This window comes from Perognathus longimembris, chromosome 2 (assembly GCF_023159225.1).
Source record: "Perognathus longimembris pacificus isolate PPM17 chromosome 2, ASM2315922v1, whole genome shotgun sequence".
NCBI classification, from domain to species: domain Eukaryota; kingdom Metazoa; phylum Chordata; class Mammalia; order Rodentia; family Heteromyidae; genus Perognathus; species Perognathus longimembris.
The window spans coordinates 102,903,178-102,916,210 of record NC_063162.1 but is presented as its reverse complement, the minus strand read 5'-3'; the positions used below and the strand labels follow the sequence as shown (position 1 = coordinate 102,916,210).

Sequence of the window (13,033 nt, the reverse complement as noted above, 5' to 3'; positions counted from 1 at the left end):
CACTCTTTTTGCCTTAATTTTATTTGGTGTAACATACAGTAGCATTTTATCATAACATTGAATGTTTTCACTTTTTTCCCCATAATATTTTACCTATGACCCAGTCTGTGGTCAAAAGTAAGTCTAGTACATTGATTTCATGAGAAATTATTTGTTTTGCGATAGTTACCAGGAATGCAGAATAAAAAGTTAAGGATTAGGGGCTGGGGATATGGCCTAGTGGCAAGAGAGCTTGCCTGGTATACATGAGGCACTGGGTTCGATTCCCCAGCAACACATATACAGAAAACGGCCAGAAGTGGCGCTGTGGCTCTAGTGGCAGAGTGCTAGCCTTGAGCAAAAGGAAGCCAGGGACAGTGCTCAGGCCCTGAATTCAAGGCCCAGGACTGGCCCCCCCCCAAAAAAGTTAAGGATTAGTTATAATCAGAAATTATATATAATCTTGTATGCAGAGAATATGGGTTAGGAATTTTCTGGTTTTATTTTATATTTTGAATTTGTATCTATCGTCCGCAGTAAATACAAAGTGGACTGTGCATGCCTCAAAGAAAATCCAGAGTGCCCTGTTCTAAAACGAAGTTCAGAAGCCACAGAAAACATCAATAGTGGTTATGAGACAAGAAGAAAAAAAGGAAAAAAAGAGAAAGATATTTCAAAAGAAAAAGATACACAAAATCAGAATATTACTTTGGACTGTGAAGGAACAACCAACAAAATAAAAAGCCCAGAAATGAAACAGAGAAAGCTTTCTCCACTGAGACTATCAGTATCAAATAATCAGGTACAAACTCTATTGATTCTTGATGAAATTATATTAATAAAAGAAAAATGTCATGTTTCAGCCTCTTTTTTAATGTAAAAATTTTTAACACTATTTTGGTTCATTCTCTTATTTGTCAGGGGATATTACTGGCGATTAAACACAAGTCCTTAACTGGCCAGATAAGCATGCTACCATTTGAGAAACACTCCCCTTCTTTAATAAAGTACCTTAAAGCTTAAATATAAGTTCTGCTGGGATGCGTACATTTGTTAAATTATTAAGGCACAGCTTGACCAACAAATCCTTGAAGAATTGATTTTCCTAACTTTGGGTAATTGTAAAGCACTTACGTTTCCAAATGTTCTTAAAGTCTCAGCCAAAAAAATTCCTATCCCTAAGTATCTGGACACAAGTTGTCATCAGTCTAATGCAAATAAGATGTTTGAAAGAAAATTTGCTAATACTTAAGGGATAAAATTTGGCCTATAAACTTCTACCCCAGAAGGACATTTTTTTATATACCCTCCCTCTAAGCAGATAAGACCATTAAAAATGTGAAAATCAAGGATTTGCTCAGTAAATAAGGGGCCTATCTTCTAGAATAGTGTTTCCTAAGTTTTTTAAACTACTTCATATCTCTTGAATTTTTTTTTAATGTGGGACAAATAGAAACATAAGGTCGTGCTACATATTTAAGAACAATGGCTCTTTATTAATAAAAAATTGTACTATTGGGGGGTTTGTTTTGGTGCAGGTACTAGGGCTTAAATTCAGGATCTTACACTGTTGCCTTTTTGCTCACCGCTGGCACTCATCACATGAGCCAGGGCTCCACTGCTAGCTTTTTGCTAGTTAGAAGAGTGTCTCCAATTTGTTGGCCCAACCTGTCTTTGAACCTTGATCCTCAGAACTCAGCCACCTGAGTAGCTAGGATTATAGATGTGAGCCACTGGCCTCCAGCTGGACTAGAACTTTTGAAAGCATATTTGACTATATCACGATTTTGACAATTTTTAATGAGTAAATTGGTTTTAAGTAGGTTTATTAATATATGTTGAGTTGTGGTTAAAGCATGTTTCAATATAGTTTGATGTTCCTAAAGTTATTTTCATCTTTTAGGAGCCAGATTTTATTGATGACATAGAAGAAAAAACTCCTGTTAGTAATGAAGTGGAAATGGAATCAGAGGAGCAGATTGCAGAAAGGAAAAGGAAGATGGTAAGTTGGGAAGCCAGTAGTTGCTTTTTGCTAACAAGCCTTTGGGCTTAGTGATAGCTGCTTTTCCCAGAATTAATTGTGGCTGCCTTTACTTGGGCTTTCACTTCTCTTTGAAGTACAACAGTGAGCATTTTTATTTTGCTTTGTCAATACCATTTAAACAAATTACATTGTTTTTTGTTATTGGTGTAGACAATGTATGACATTTAAAAATCATTAACATGAAGTTGAGATACATTAATAAATTTTAATACCACAAGTACTGCTCGGTATGTCTTTCATTAGCTAAATGTATCCTTCCTTTCATGATGATTAAGCCTTACAATGCCAGCAAATAAATGGCTTAAGCAAAACAACCTATATGGCTTATAAGCTCCTATTTGTAGTCTAGTACTGTTATCATAAAATAAGGTTTTCATAAAAATAAATTTAGGATCTCTAATCCTTGTGCTTGCATGCAGATATTCTGTCTGTAAAATCTAGACACCTATTTCATAAAAATCACTGGTAAAGCAATTGCCTCTCATGCAGAAAGTCCTGGGTTCTATTCCCAACACTGCAAAAAAGAAAAATCTTATAAAAAAGAATCAGTTAGCATTGATGCAATTAAGTATGCTATACTTTGATTACAGCCCTAAGATTTGACAAGTTCTTTACAAACTGTAGGTTTTCCTCATTCCCTTTGCTTTTATGCTTGTTTCTCATGTTTGCAATGCTATATTCCATAGAATTTCATATGTCACATACTTAGGAGTGGGATCTTCATAAATTTGCTTTTGTAGGCTCATTGAACTTGAGTCTTTATCACCACTAAGATGGTAATCCTTTCAGTATTGATAGTGTTCATAATTGTAAAAGCAATACAGGAAGGACTGTTTCTTAGCTCAGGATTTCAAAAACACTGCTTTTGAAATAGGGTAGGGATGACAAAAAATAAGGGTGAACAATGATTTGTTATAGAGGAGGAGGTTGGTTCCTGTATCCAAAAGAATTATCTTGAATCTTTTTTTTTTTGCCAATCCTGGGCCTTGGACTCAGGGCCTGAGCATTGTCCCTGGCTGCTTTTTGCTCAAGGCTAGCACTCTGCCACCTGAGCCACAGTGCCACTTCTGGCCATTTTCTATATATGTGGTGCTGGGGAGTCGAACCCAGGGCTTCATGTACAGGAAGCAAGCACTCTTGCCACTAGGCCATATTCCCAGCCCCTATCTTTAATCTTTTAAGACTGAATTATACCTAAAATACTGTTCCTTCCCAAATTATCTATGATCTATGATCTTTTCTTGACTACTGATTTTCAGTAATGTTCTGTTCTACCTTCAATTATTTATAATTACCCCTGTAAGAACTTTTAGAAGACCAATTTAGTGTGTCATTGGTTTCATATGGGACACATCTGGTAGGAGGAACCTCTTTTACAATGTTTTGAAAAAAGAACCATAGCAACCACTTGTGAAATTAAGATTGCATGGTTGCATTCTATTTTGAAAGTTTTGATAGGGCTACTTAAATTTATTTATTTTTTTTTAACAATACTGGGCTTTTGAATTCAGGGCCTTATGCTTGGTAGGCAGACACAGGTGCTCTCCCACTTAAGCCATATCTCTAGTCCAACTTTCAAACTGTTCTTTTAATGCTGAAAAAGACACTTTAGTCTACGGCCATACCACCCTGAACGTGCCCGATCTTGTCTGGAAGACAGTTTAGGAGGTTCTTACTTCCAGATCCCAGAAAATTGGATACCCTTTTACTGATGCTAAAACTTCATGGAGAAAATACGTGTATATTTCCTAAGCATACTTTGGTGATTCCAGTTTGGTTCTGATCCTGCTTATGTAGTATGTTGTATTAAGATATAAAATAAAAATGCATCAAAGCTTTTACATCCATTTCAGCATACTCATAATGACACTAAGGTTTTGAGTATGGAAAAATATAGAAAAATTGAAAATGTAAATATACTTTTGGTATTTTGAAAGAATATGAAATAAAACTTTAAAAATTTAAGAGATTTTTACACACCTATACACATTGCTAAGTGTCTTCAGTCTCACTATTTCTATTGTGACATTTGACATTGTTTGAATTATAAAATTTTTACATATAATCAAGCAGAATACAGAAGCATACCTCCTAGGGTTTTTATGGTATTACTATGATTTTTTTTTCTTTCTCCCAAAGCATTAATATTTGTCTTTGAAATTTTTTTGAGTCAGCTTTTATTTAGTTTTTTAGTTTTTGCCATCTGTTCTGGCCAGATGAACATCAGTAGTTGGAATCAGCAACTTAAAAAAATCTGGCTAAAGCTATAAAAACTACACTATTGTTGAGAAACATGTCTAGATTGATTTAAATTGTCTCCTGTTACAAGACAGACTTCTTTACTATTACAAGTTATAATCGATATTAGCTAACATGAAGATTTACCAGATTTGCCTAAGAGGAATCATTAATATCTTTCCAGATAAAATCAGGAAGTTAAAAAATACCTGTCCGTTTGTAGTTTAGCTAACAATAAGCACTTGATTTTACTTTACATAAATTGTTTTGCTTAGTTTCAGTTGCCTTGCGGATTTGTGCATTTTGGTTGTTGGCTTCATTCTTTTTGATGAGAATGATAGGACAATGTCTCTGTCTTCAGAGAGGTACTTATAAAAATAATTTTCCTGGGCATGGTCTCGTATACCTGTAAACCCAATTACCTAGAGGTGGAGATAGGAGGATCAGCATTCAAGGCCAATATGGGCAAAGTGAGGAGGATATTATTATTTCAAAAATCAGGCAGAACATGGTGACACACATTTGTAATCACAGCTGCTTAGGATGGAAGTAAGCAGACCACTGTTCCCCCTTCTCTAACACACATACACAAGCCTGGAACTTAATTTGGAAAGCAAACTTAAGCAAAAAGTACTAGGATGCAATTCAAATTGTGGAGCATTTGTCTAGCAAGCTCAAGGCTATGACTTCAAACCCTAGTACTGCAATAAATAACACATAAACTAGAACTGAATGCAGTAGCTCACATCTGTAATTCTAACAACTAAGAAGGTGGAAATTAGGAAGACCGTGGTTCAAGGCAAGCCCAGGAAAAAAAAGTTTGGAAGACTCTGTGTCAGGTAATAGCTAGGTGTGGTGTCATGCACTTATTATATGAGCTTCCAGGAAAGAACAAGTACAAAGCTTGCAGGGATAAAAATGTGAGATTCAATCAAAAAAAAAAAATCACAAAGTACTACTTCAGGAATGGCTCAAGTGCTAAGTATGCTGCTTATTAGTCAAGTCCTGAGTTTGCCCCTCTTCCCAACCCCATAAATTCCATTCATCAGAAAATTCAGTTCAACTTCTCTCACCATTGATTACTAAGTACTTAATGACATGGCAGTACTGGATAATAAAAGTGGACCAGGTGTTCTGTTCAAATAAAATAAGGCTATTTGCTGCAGCTCTCCTGTAATGAACTAGATTCCCTGGATCTTTAAATGCTTCCAATCTTCACATTACGACACATGCTTTCTGTAATACATGCCTAATTTTTCATGTAATAAAAATGTGAATATTAAGAGCCATTTAATGTATTTTTAAAGAATGCAAGGGTACTACTTTAGAGAAGCTTTTATAAAAGATGGTATGCAGGCAACCCAGAATGTCAAGTAGGCTGGGTGCCTTAGCTAACACCTATAACCTTAGCTACTCAGGAGGCTCTGATGATCCCTGTTGGAAGCCAGAAAAGCACATGGGACTCTTTATTTCCAATAAACCACCCAAAAGCCAGAAGTAGAGCTGTGGCTCCAGTGGTAGAGCACTGTTTTTGAAACAGAAACAGAAAGCTAAGGGACAGCCTCTATGCCGAGTTCAAGCCCCAATGCTGGTCCAAAATTAAAAAAAAAAAAAGAGGGAAGCCCCAAAAACGCATCATGATGTAGCTCCATAACACATTCTAGTACCTCTACCATTCAACACCTGTACAGACTGAGCAAAGTTATCTAACCTCTGTATACTTTAGTGTGCTCTTGTGTAAAAGGAAAATCCTAGCTATAGGTTGAGATGTTATTCTCTTGAATAGGTAGGATAAGATATTTTCTGATGTTAATTTTTTCATTGAAGCTTCCCCCATCCCTAGTTGCTATATTATATGTAATGCTTTATTCTTGGTCTTTATTACAGAACTCTTTGTGTGGATTCTTTTTTTGGGGTGCTGGTACCAGGGCTTGAATTCAGTGTCTGGAACCATGCCTCCAGGCTTTTCTGGGCTGGCTTCGAACAGAGATCCTCCAGGTATCAGCCTCCTGAGTAGCTAAGATTATAAGGCATGAGCCACCAGCCTTTGGCCTATGGATCTCATGTCTTCCCTCAACATGAGACTTAGAAAAAAAGGTTTCTTTTCCAAAAGTTCGAATTACATATAAACTTAACATTTTTACTCCAATGTATTTATACTTTGAAGGACATAGTTGGGATAAAAATTCTCAAAACCTCATACTTCAATAGGAATATTATAGAAAGACCTCTTTTTCATATTTACTATTTATAAAACCATAGATAAGAAAATGTTATAAAATATATTTTACATGTATATATACACCTAAGACTCATATTAATAATATTTTTAAACTCGGCAATATTCCTGAAAGGAAACCCTATCTAAACCTCTGTTAGAAACTATAATCCTCCTCACAAAGTAGTCGTGGGCTCAGGATAGAGCCATGCCTTGGTATGAGTCTTGGTTTTAGAAAAGAATGTTCAGGACACAGTACTTTCTTCTTTCTAGTAGCAATTTGTGATACGTATAATCTAAACTATATCAAGCACAATTGTTACAAGCTATGGACAGTGTGCTGTTCATAGCAGAATTAGAGAAATTTGGGACCCCAAATTCTTCTAGTTTTCTACAGTTACCCGTAGTGTTCTCAGACTTCATATAAAATTTGTATTATCTGTAAGATGGTGGCAGTATTTTTCATTCATTGAATAGATACTATATACCTGGTGATGTCAAAGAACACATTAGAAGCCATGATGGATACATAAGCTGAATGACATCTGAACTTCAAGAATTTAAAGTAGATGTATATTAATGATTTTTATCTAAGTAAAAAACAGGCCGACTTGACTTCCAAAACATTTGTGTGTTTTAAGATAAAACTGGACTAAGGCTAGTAGGAATCTCTAGTGATTTCAGAATTATTCTTACACAATGAATGATTCTAGTATGTGGGAAGACTTAGGCTTTATCTAGTGTGTCACTGGTTAATTGGAAAGAATAATAAATTAGGAGCCAGAAAATTTGCTCAAATAATTACAGAAACAAAAGTTGTGCCTTTGACTGAGTCACTAAATATGAATGGGAGGTTGCTTTCCTTAACAATATTGTACTATATGTTGATTCTAACCAACTTAAAAACTTTACAAATCATCTCTAAATAAAGAACTATCAATTAGTTGTGCTATTTACAAGTGTTTTATTTTTAGTTGAATGAGTCTTTATAACATATCCTTTCTTATCTGACCCTCATTCCCACTATCTTAAAGGAATATTGGACTTTGTCAAACTTCTTTTGGCATAAATTTTTAACTATTTTAGGAAACTCAGAATAATCACAGTATATACAGTATCTTCCTTGGTTTGGTCTACTTTGTAAGTGTTCATAAATCATTCTTGCTAAGAGTTATTCTAGGAAAATATACTTTCCCCAAGGTTTAAAAAGTGCCTATAGGGCTGGGAATATGGCCTAGTGGCAAGAGTGCTTGCCTCCTACACCTGAAGCTCTCAGTTCGATTCCCCAGCACCACATATATGGAAAACGGCCAGAAGTGGCGCTGTGGCTCAGGTGGCAGAGTGCTAGCCTTGAGCAAAAGGAAGCCAGGGACAGTGCTCAGGCCCTGAGTCCAAGGCCCAGGACTGGCAAAAAAAAAAAAAAGTGCTTACAGTAAATAACTTCTTCCTCGATCAGGTATAACAGATGAGACATTTTTAAATTGAACTTTTAGTGAAGCCCTGACATAGCCAATACTTTTACAGCTAGCAAAAGAGGCATCAAGTAAGGTAATTAAAAAGATCAGAGCCAGACACCCGTGGGCTCAGGCTTGTAATCCTAGTTGCTCAGGAGGCTGAGATTTGAGAATTGCAGGTTGCTCAAAAGCAGGGAAGTTTACAAAACTTATCTCCAATTAGCCACACACAAAAAGCTGCAAGTGGAACTATGACTCAAGTGGTAGAGCATTAGCCTTGAGCAAAAATGCTCAGGGACAGCACCCAGACCCTGAGTTCAAGCCCTAGGACCAGTACATATGTGTGTGTACACACACACACACACACACACACACACACACACACACACACACACACACACACACACACACACACACAGAGATCTGAAATTACCTAATGAAGGATTCGGCTTTAAAACTTATAAGTGTCAGTGAACAAATAAGATCATCTTTTGCTATGCTACTTTTTCAGGGTTTGATTACCTGTCCCAGATCAGGAGAGCTAAGATGCAGATTGTGTATCCATGAACAAGTAATCTTACCTCTTTGGACCTCAGTTTCCTTGCCTGTAAAATAAAGAGGGTGAGGATAACATTTTGTCAATTTGCAGTATGGCAGTTTTCTGTAAAAATGAGAAACTTTGGAAGCATCTCTGCTGAATTCTGTTGGCTCTTACTTTGTTCCCTTATTAATTATAATAAAGAAAGAAGAGTTAATCAGTAGTTCCAGAATGTAGGTGTGTTTGAATCTCTGCTGATAGCTACTGAAATTGAAGCTCCAATGTGGAGAAGATTATGGAAGCCAGACCTTGAGTTCTGATCTTTCTTTCTTTCTTCCCTACATCGATGACAATGAAGGAGGAAAGAACAGTGGATCTGAGCCTCAGGACCTGGTTCTTTTCATTTGGAGAACTGGACAGTTGATGGACGTGCTTCCTGGTTCTGGTTGAGCTGAAGCATTTGCCAGACCCTCTGGTCAAGGCTCTGAGTCTTGCTCTTAATGTTCTCTAGCCAAGAGAACTGATGCTCAAAGGAACTCTTGCTGTTCCCTCAGTCCCTGTCTTGAAGTGTCAGTGTAAGAAAGGAAGCGCAGAAGGTAGAGAAATGCCTTAAAAGAATTGTAATGGAGGGCTAGAGGGCTAAAATAGAAGTAATAATTAACACTTATGGAGCGTTCACCATTTTCCAAGTACTGTGTGAAAACATCAGATATATTTTCTCTTTTAACTCAGTAACAATCCAGTGAAGTGTAAGTACTGTTGCCCACATTTTATAGTCACAGAAAGTTAAAGCCAAGTTGCTTAGGGTAACAGATAATTCTCAAATGACTGGTAGAGGCATGATTTGAACCCAAGATTTTACCCCACAATATAGCAATAATGTATTTACTCTTCAAGTTGAATTTTACCATTTAAACATTACAGGTTTTGAATCTTTTTTTTCCCCTTAGAGCCTGGCTTCTATATTAATAAAGGTGATTTGTCAGTTTTGTAAAGCAAGACAGTTTTTAGGCTTTTTTGTTTGGTTTTAGCCTTATCGTTAATACTCAATTAAACAAGTGTTTCTTTCATAAAATATATTTTGTATAATAATGGGTCTTACCAAGATGTTTGCAATGTTGAATGAGTATTGCTTCCCACCATTTCTACCAACAATAGACTTGTTTTGCTAAGTCACGCTAATTGTTTCTTAAATTTGTCAGAACATTTCAAGTTAAGAACTTTTACTTCAGAGAAATGATACTGTCTAACTTAAAATCTAAATTTTCTAGACAAGAGAAGAAAGGAAAATGGAAGCAATCTTGCAAGCTTTTGCCAGACTTGAAAAAAGAGAGAAAAGAAGAGAACAAGCTTTGGAAAGGATTAGCACAGCCAAAACTGAAGTTAAAACTGAATGTAAAGAGGCACAAAATGTCAGTGATGCTGAAGTTATTCAGGTATTATTATTTAGATCTAATTTTATTTCTAGAATTAAGTATTTTCACCTTACTTAAACATTATCAAATAAAAATTCCACTAACAGTTCACTTATTACATCTATAAAGAATTTTTGTTTGGTTTTGGTTTTGTTGCCATTCCTGGGGCTTGAACTCAGGGCCTGAGCACTGTCCCTGGCTTCTTTTTGCTCAAGGCTAGCACTCTGCCACTTGAGCCACAGCACCACTTCCAGCTTTTTCTATATATGTGGTGCTGAGGAATTGGACCCAGAGCTTCATGTATACAAGACGAGCACTTTACCACTAGGCCATATTCCCAGCCCTATAAAGAACTTTTAATAAAGCCTGATTAGCATTTTTCCAATTCTCTGGGAGACGTAACATGTGAAACCTAAGACTACACTTGCTTAGTTTTGGAGTACAAAAAATTTAATTATGAAAGTTAGCTTCTGAAGTAGATTAATACTATTATACTCAATTAAAGAAATATATGATAAATATAATATCAAAAGTTCCATTGTGTTGTATTTTGAATTAGGAGCAATCAAAAGAAGAAACTGCTAATAAGCCAACACCTGCCAAAGTGAATAGAACTAAACAGAGAAAAAGTTTCTCTCGAAGTAGAACTCACATTGGACAGCAGCGTCGGAGACATAGAACTGTCAGCATGTGTTCAGATATCCAACCGTCTTCTCCTGATATTGAAGTTATGTCACAACAAAATGATATTGAAAATACTGTACTCGCAATAGAACCCGAAACTGAAACTGCAATAGCAGAAATAATTACTGAAACTGAAGTCCCAGCACTTAATAAATGTCCTACAAGGTACCCCAAAACAAAGAAGGTATGCTTCTTAATAAAGTTAAGAACTGTTTTACAAGTATTTTGTGATATTAAACTGATGTTTTAAAAATTCAGTATACCTAGACACAATGCATTACAGCTCTTATCCTAGCTATTCATAGGAGGATGAGATCTGAGGATCTTCCGAGCCAGCCTGGGTAGATAAAACTAACCTGAAGACTTTGCAGTTTGCCAACACGAGAGCTGGAAGTGGAGGCATGGCTCAAGTGGTAGCGTGTCATAAGCAAAAAAGCCCAGTAGCCTAGAGTTAAGCCTCATCCACATACAGGGGGGAAAAAAAGGAGAAGAAGAATTCAATCTATAACATCTTATACTCAACCAAAGGAAAAGCCACCTTTTTTTCTTCTTCCCCTTTTTTGGTGGCAGTCCTAGGGCTTGAACTCAAGGCCTGAACAATGTCCCTGAACTTGAAACACAGCTCCACTTCCAGCTTTTTCCCCTTTTTTTCCACTTTCAGCTGTTTTTGCTGGTTAGCTGGAAATAAGAATCTCACAGCTTTTCCTTCCCAGGCTGACTTTGAACTGCATACTCATTATCTCAGCCTCCTAAGAAATTAGGAGTACAGATAGGAGACACCAGAGCCTAGCTACAATTTATGATTGCTTTAGGTAAGACTGCCTATTGTCTACCTTATGTACAAAAGTTACATTCCTCTGAAACTGATGTGCTATCCATAAATCTGTGCCCCTTTCCCTGGTGCAGGGGATCAAATCCAGGGCCTTTTGAATAGTAGGCAAGTACTTTACTTAATTTAAGCCTTTCTTTTATTGTTTGTATTTTTTATAAATTCCATTGTGCAGGTAGGTTTATTAAGAACTGAATATGATGACAGTGGAATGTTCTAAGAGCATAAGATAGATTAGTATTAGATGAAATTGATTTAAAAAAATCTTTGGAAAACTACTGCCATGTTTAATGAAGCACTTTATGGTAAACTTTACTGAATTTAAACCAACCGGAGCTTTTTAGCCCAGAAATAGCGGTCTTACAAAGCTGCTGTTTTACTCCCACTCTGATTAAAGTACAGCACTATGACTACAGCAGAGACGGACATTGCAATCCTTAGGCTATCTGAGGAGGAAGTAGATCATACATGTTACCTTTCTCCCAATTTTTTTAAATCTAATTCTATACAGGTTATAGGCAGACTACTAAACCATGGGAATGTGTTTTATATATTTCTAGTGTAAACCCAGAGATTGATTTCCTTGCCAGACTGTCATGAGTTTAAGAGCTTTCTAATGTTTGATTCAAAGTCTGCTATCTTCTGGCTGCACAAGTAGCGTAAGCAAGCAAACTAATAGCTTTAACAATAAAGTTTATTTTTGCCTACCTTGGAAAGGCTAACTTTTGTTTGTAAGGTGAAAAGACACAACACTCAAGTTTTTAAAAAGCAAACCTTTCTCAATTAGAAATTTAACATGTAATATCACATAAATGTTGCCTTTTAATCGTTAAATGACTCAATTTTTGTGGTACTATGTGTTTGTTTAAACTGATGTTCTCACATGCAGGCTTCTACCTCATACCTGAATCTCTTTAAAAATGCTGGTTTTGCTTACAATATTGTAGTTTTTGTTTTTTTTAAACAACACAACATAGTTTGTCAAATAGTGCCAAAGGTTAGTTATACTGAAATTAGCAACACAAAGCACTTATTCAGTGTCAGATACTATTCTCAAAGCTTTATGTATTACTTTTAAACTCTTAGTCCTCACAACATTATTTGTAGAGTGGACTTCTACTAGGGCCTTTCGTTTATAAATTAAGAGTGAGACATTAGAAAAGTTACATAACTTGCTCCTGGGTCACAATGGAAGTAGCAAAACCAGGACCTACCCCTGGCAGCCTGGTTCCAGATTCCCTATCTTCACCACTACCTTCCATTGCTTGTCTTGCCAAAGGGAGCTCTACACACAGAGAAGAAAAAGGAAAAAAAGATGCAAAAATGTTTACAGCAGTTACCTCTGGAAAACAGGATGGTAATGTGCCTATATGTATGTATACTTTTGTATGTGAATGTACATATTCACATATGTACTACTTTCTCTACAACTTGCATTTAAAATATGATGCTACTAGTATTATTTGGTAGAGAAACATGTACATGATGAGAGCAAAGAAAATGTTACCTCAGGATTAAATATTTCATACAACTAGTAAAGATATACATTATAAACCAAAGAATAAACAATTAAAAATGTGTGTAAATTTCCAAGTCACAAGTTTAAGAGATATTTCAAAACCTTTAAATCAGAA

The 13,033-nt window shown here is 36.1% G+C and overlaps 1 protein-coding gene across 5 annotated transcripts in view; it reads left to right on the top strand.

Annotated features, from left to right (window-relative positions):
* Positions 1–13,033, top strand: part of Kmt2e (lysine methyltransferase 2E (inactive)) — a 78,228-nt gene that overhangs the window by 56,612 nt on the left and 8,583 nt on the right. For all 5 annotated transcript variants that reach the window (XM_048339829.1, XM_048339830.1, XM_048339827.1 and 2 more), the window contains 4 exons: positions 517–781; positions 1,883–1,981; positions 9,743–9,907; positions 10,446–10,754. In XM_048339829.1, coding sequence (XP_048195786.1) covers positions 517–781; positions 1,883–1,981; positions 9,743–9,907; positions 10,446–10,754 — 838 coding nt within the window. The remainder of the gene's footprint in view (positions 1–516; positions 782–1,882; positions 1,982–9,742; positions 9,908–10,445; positions 10,755–13,033) is intronic.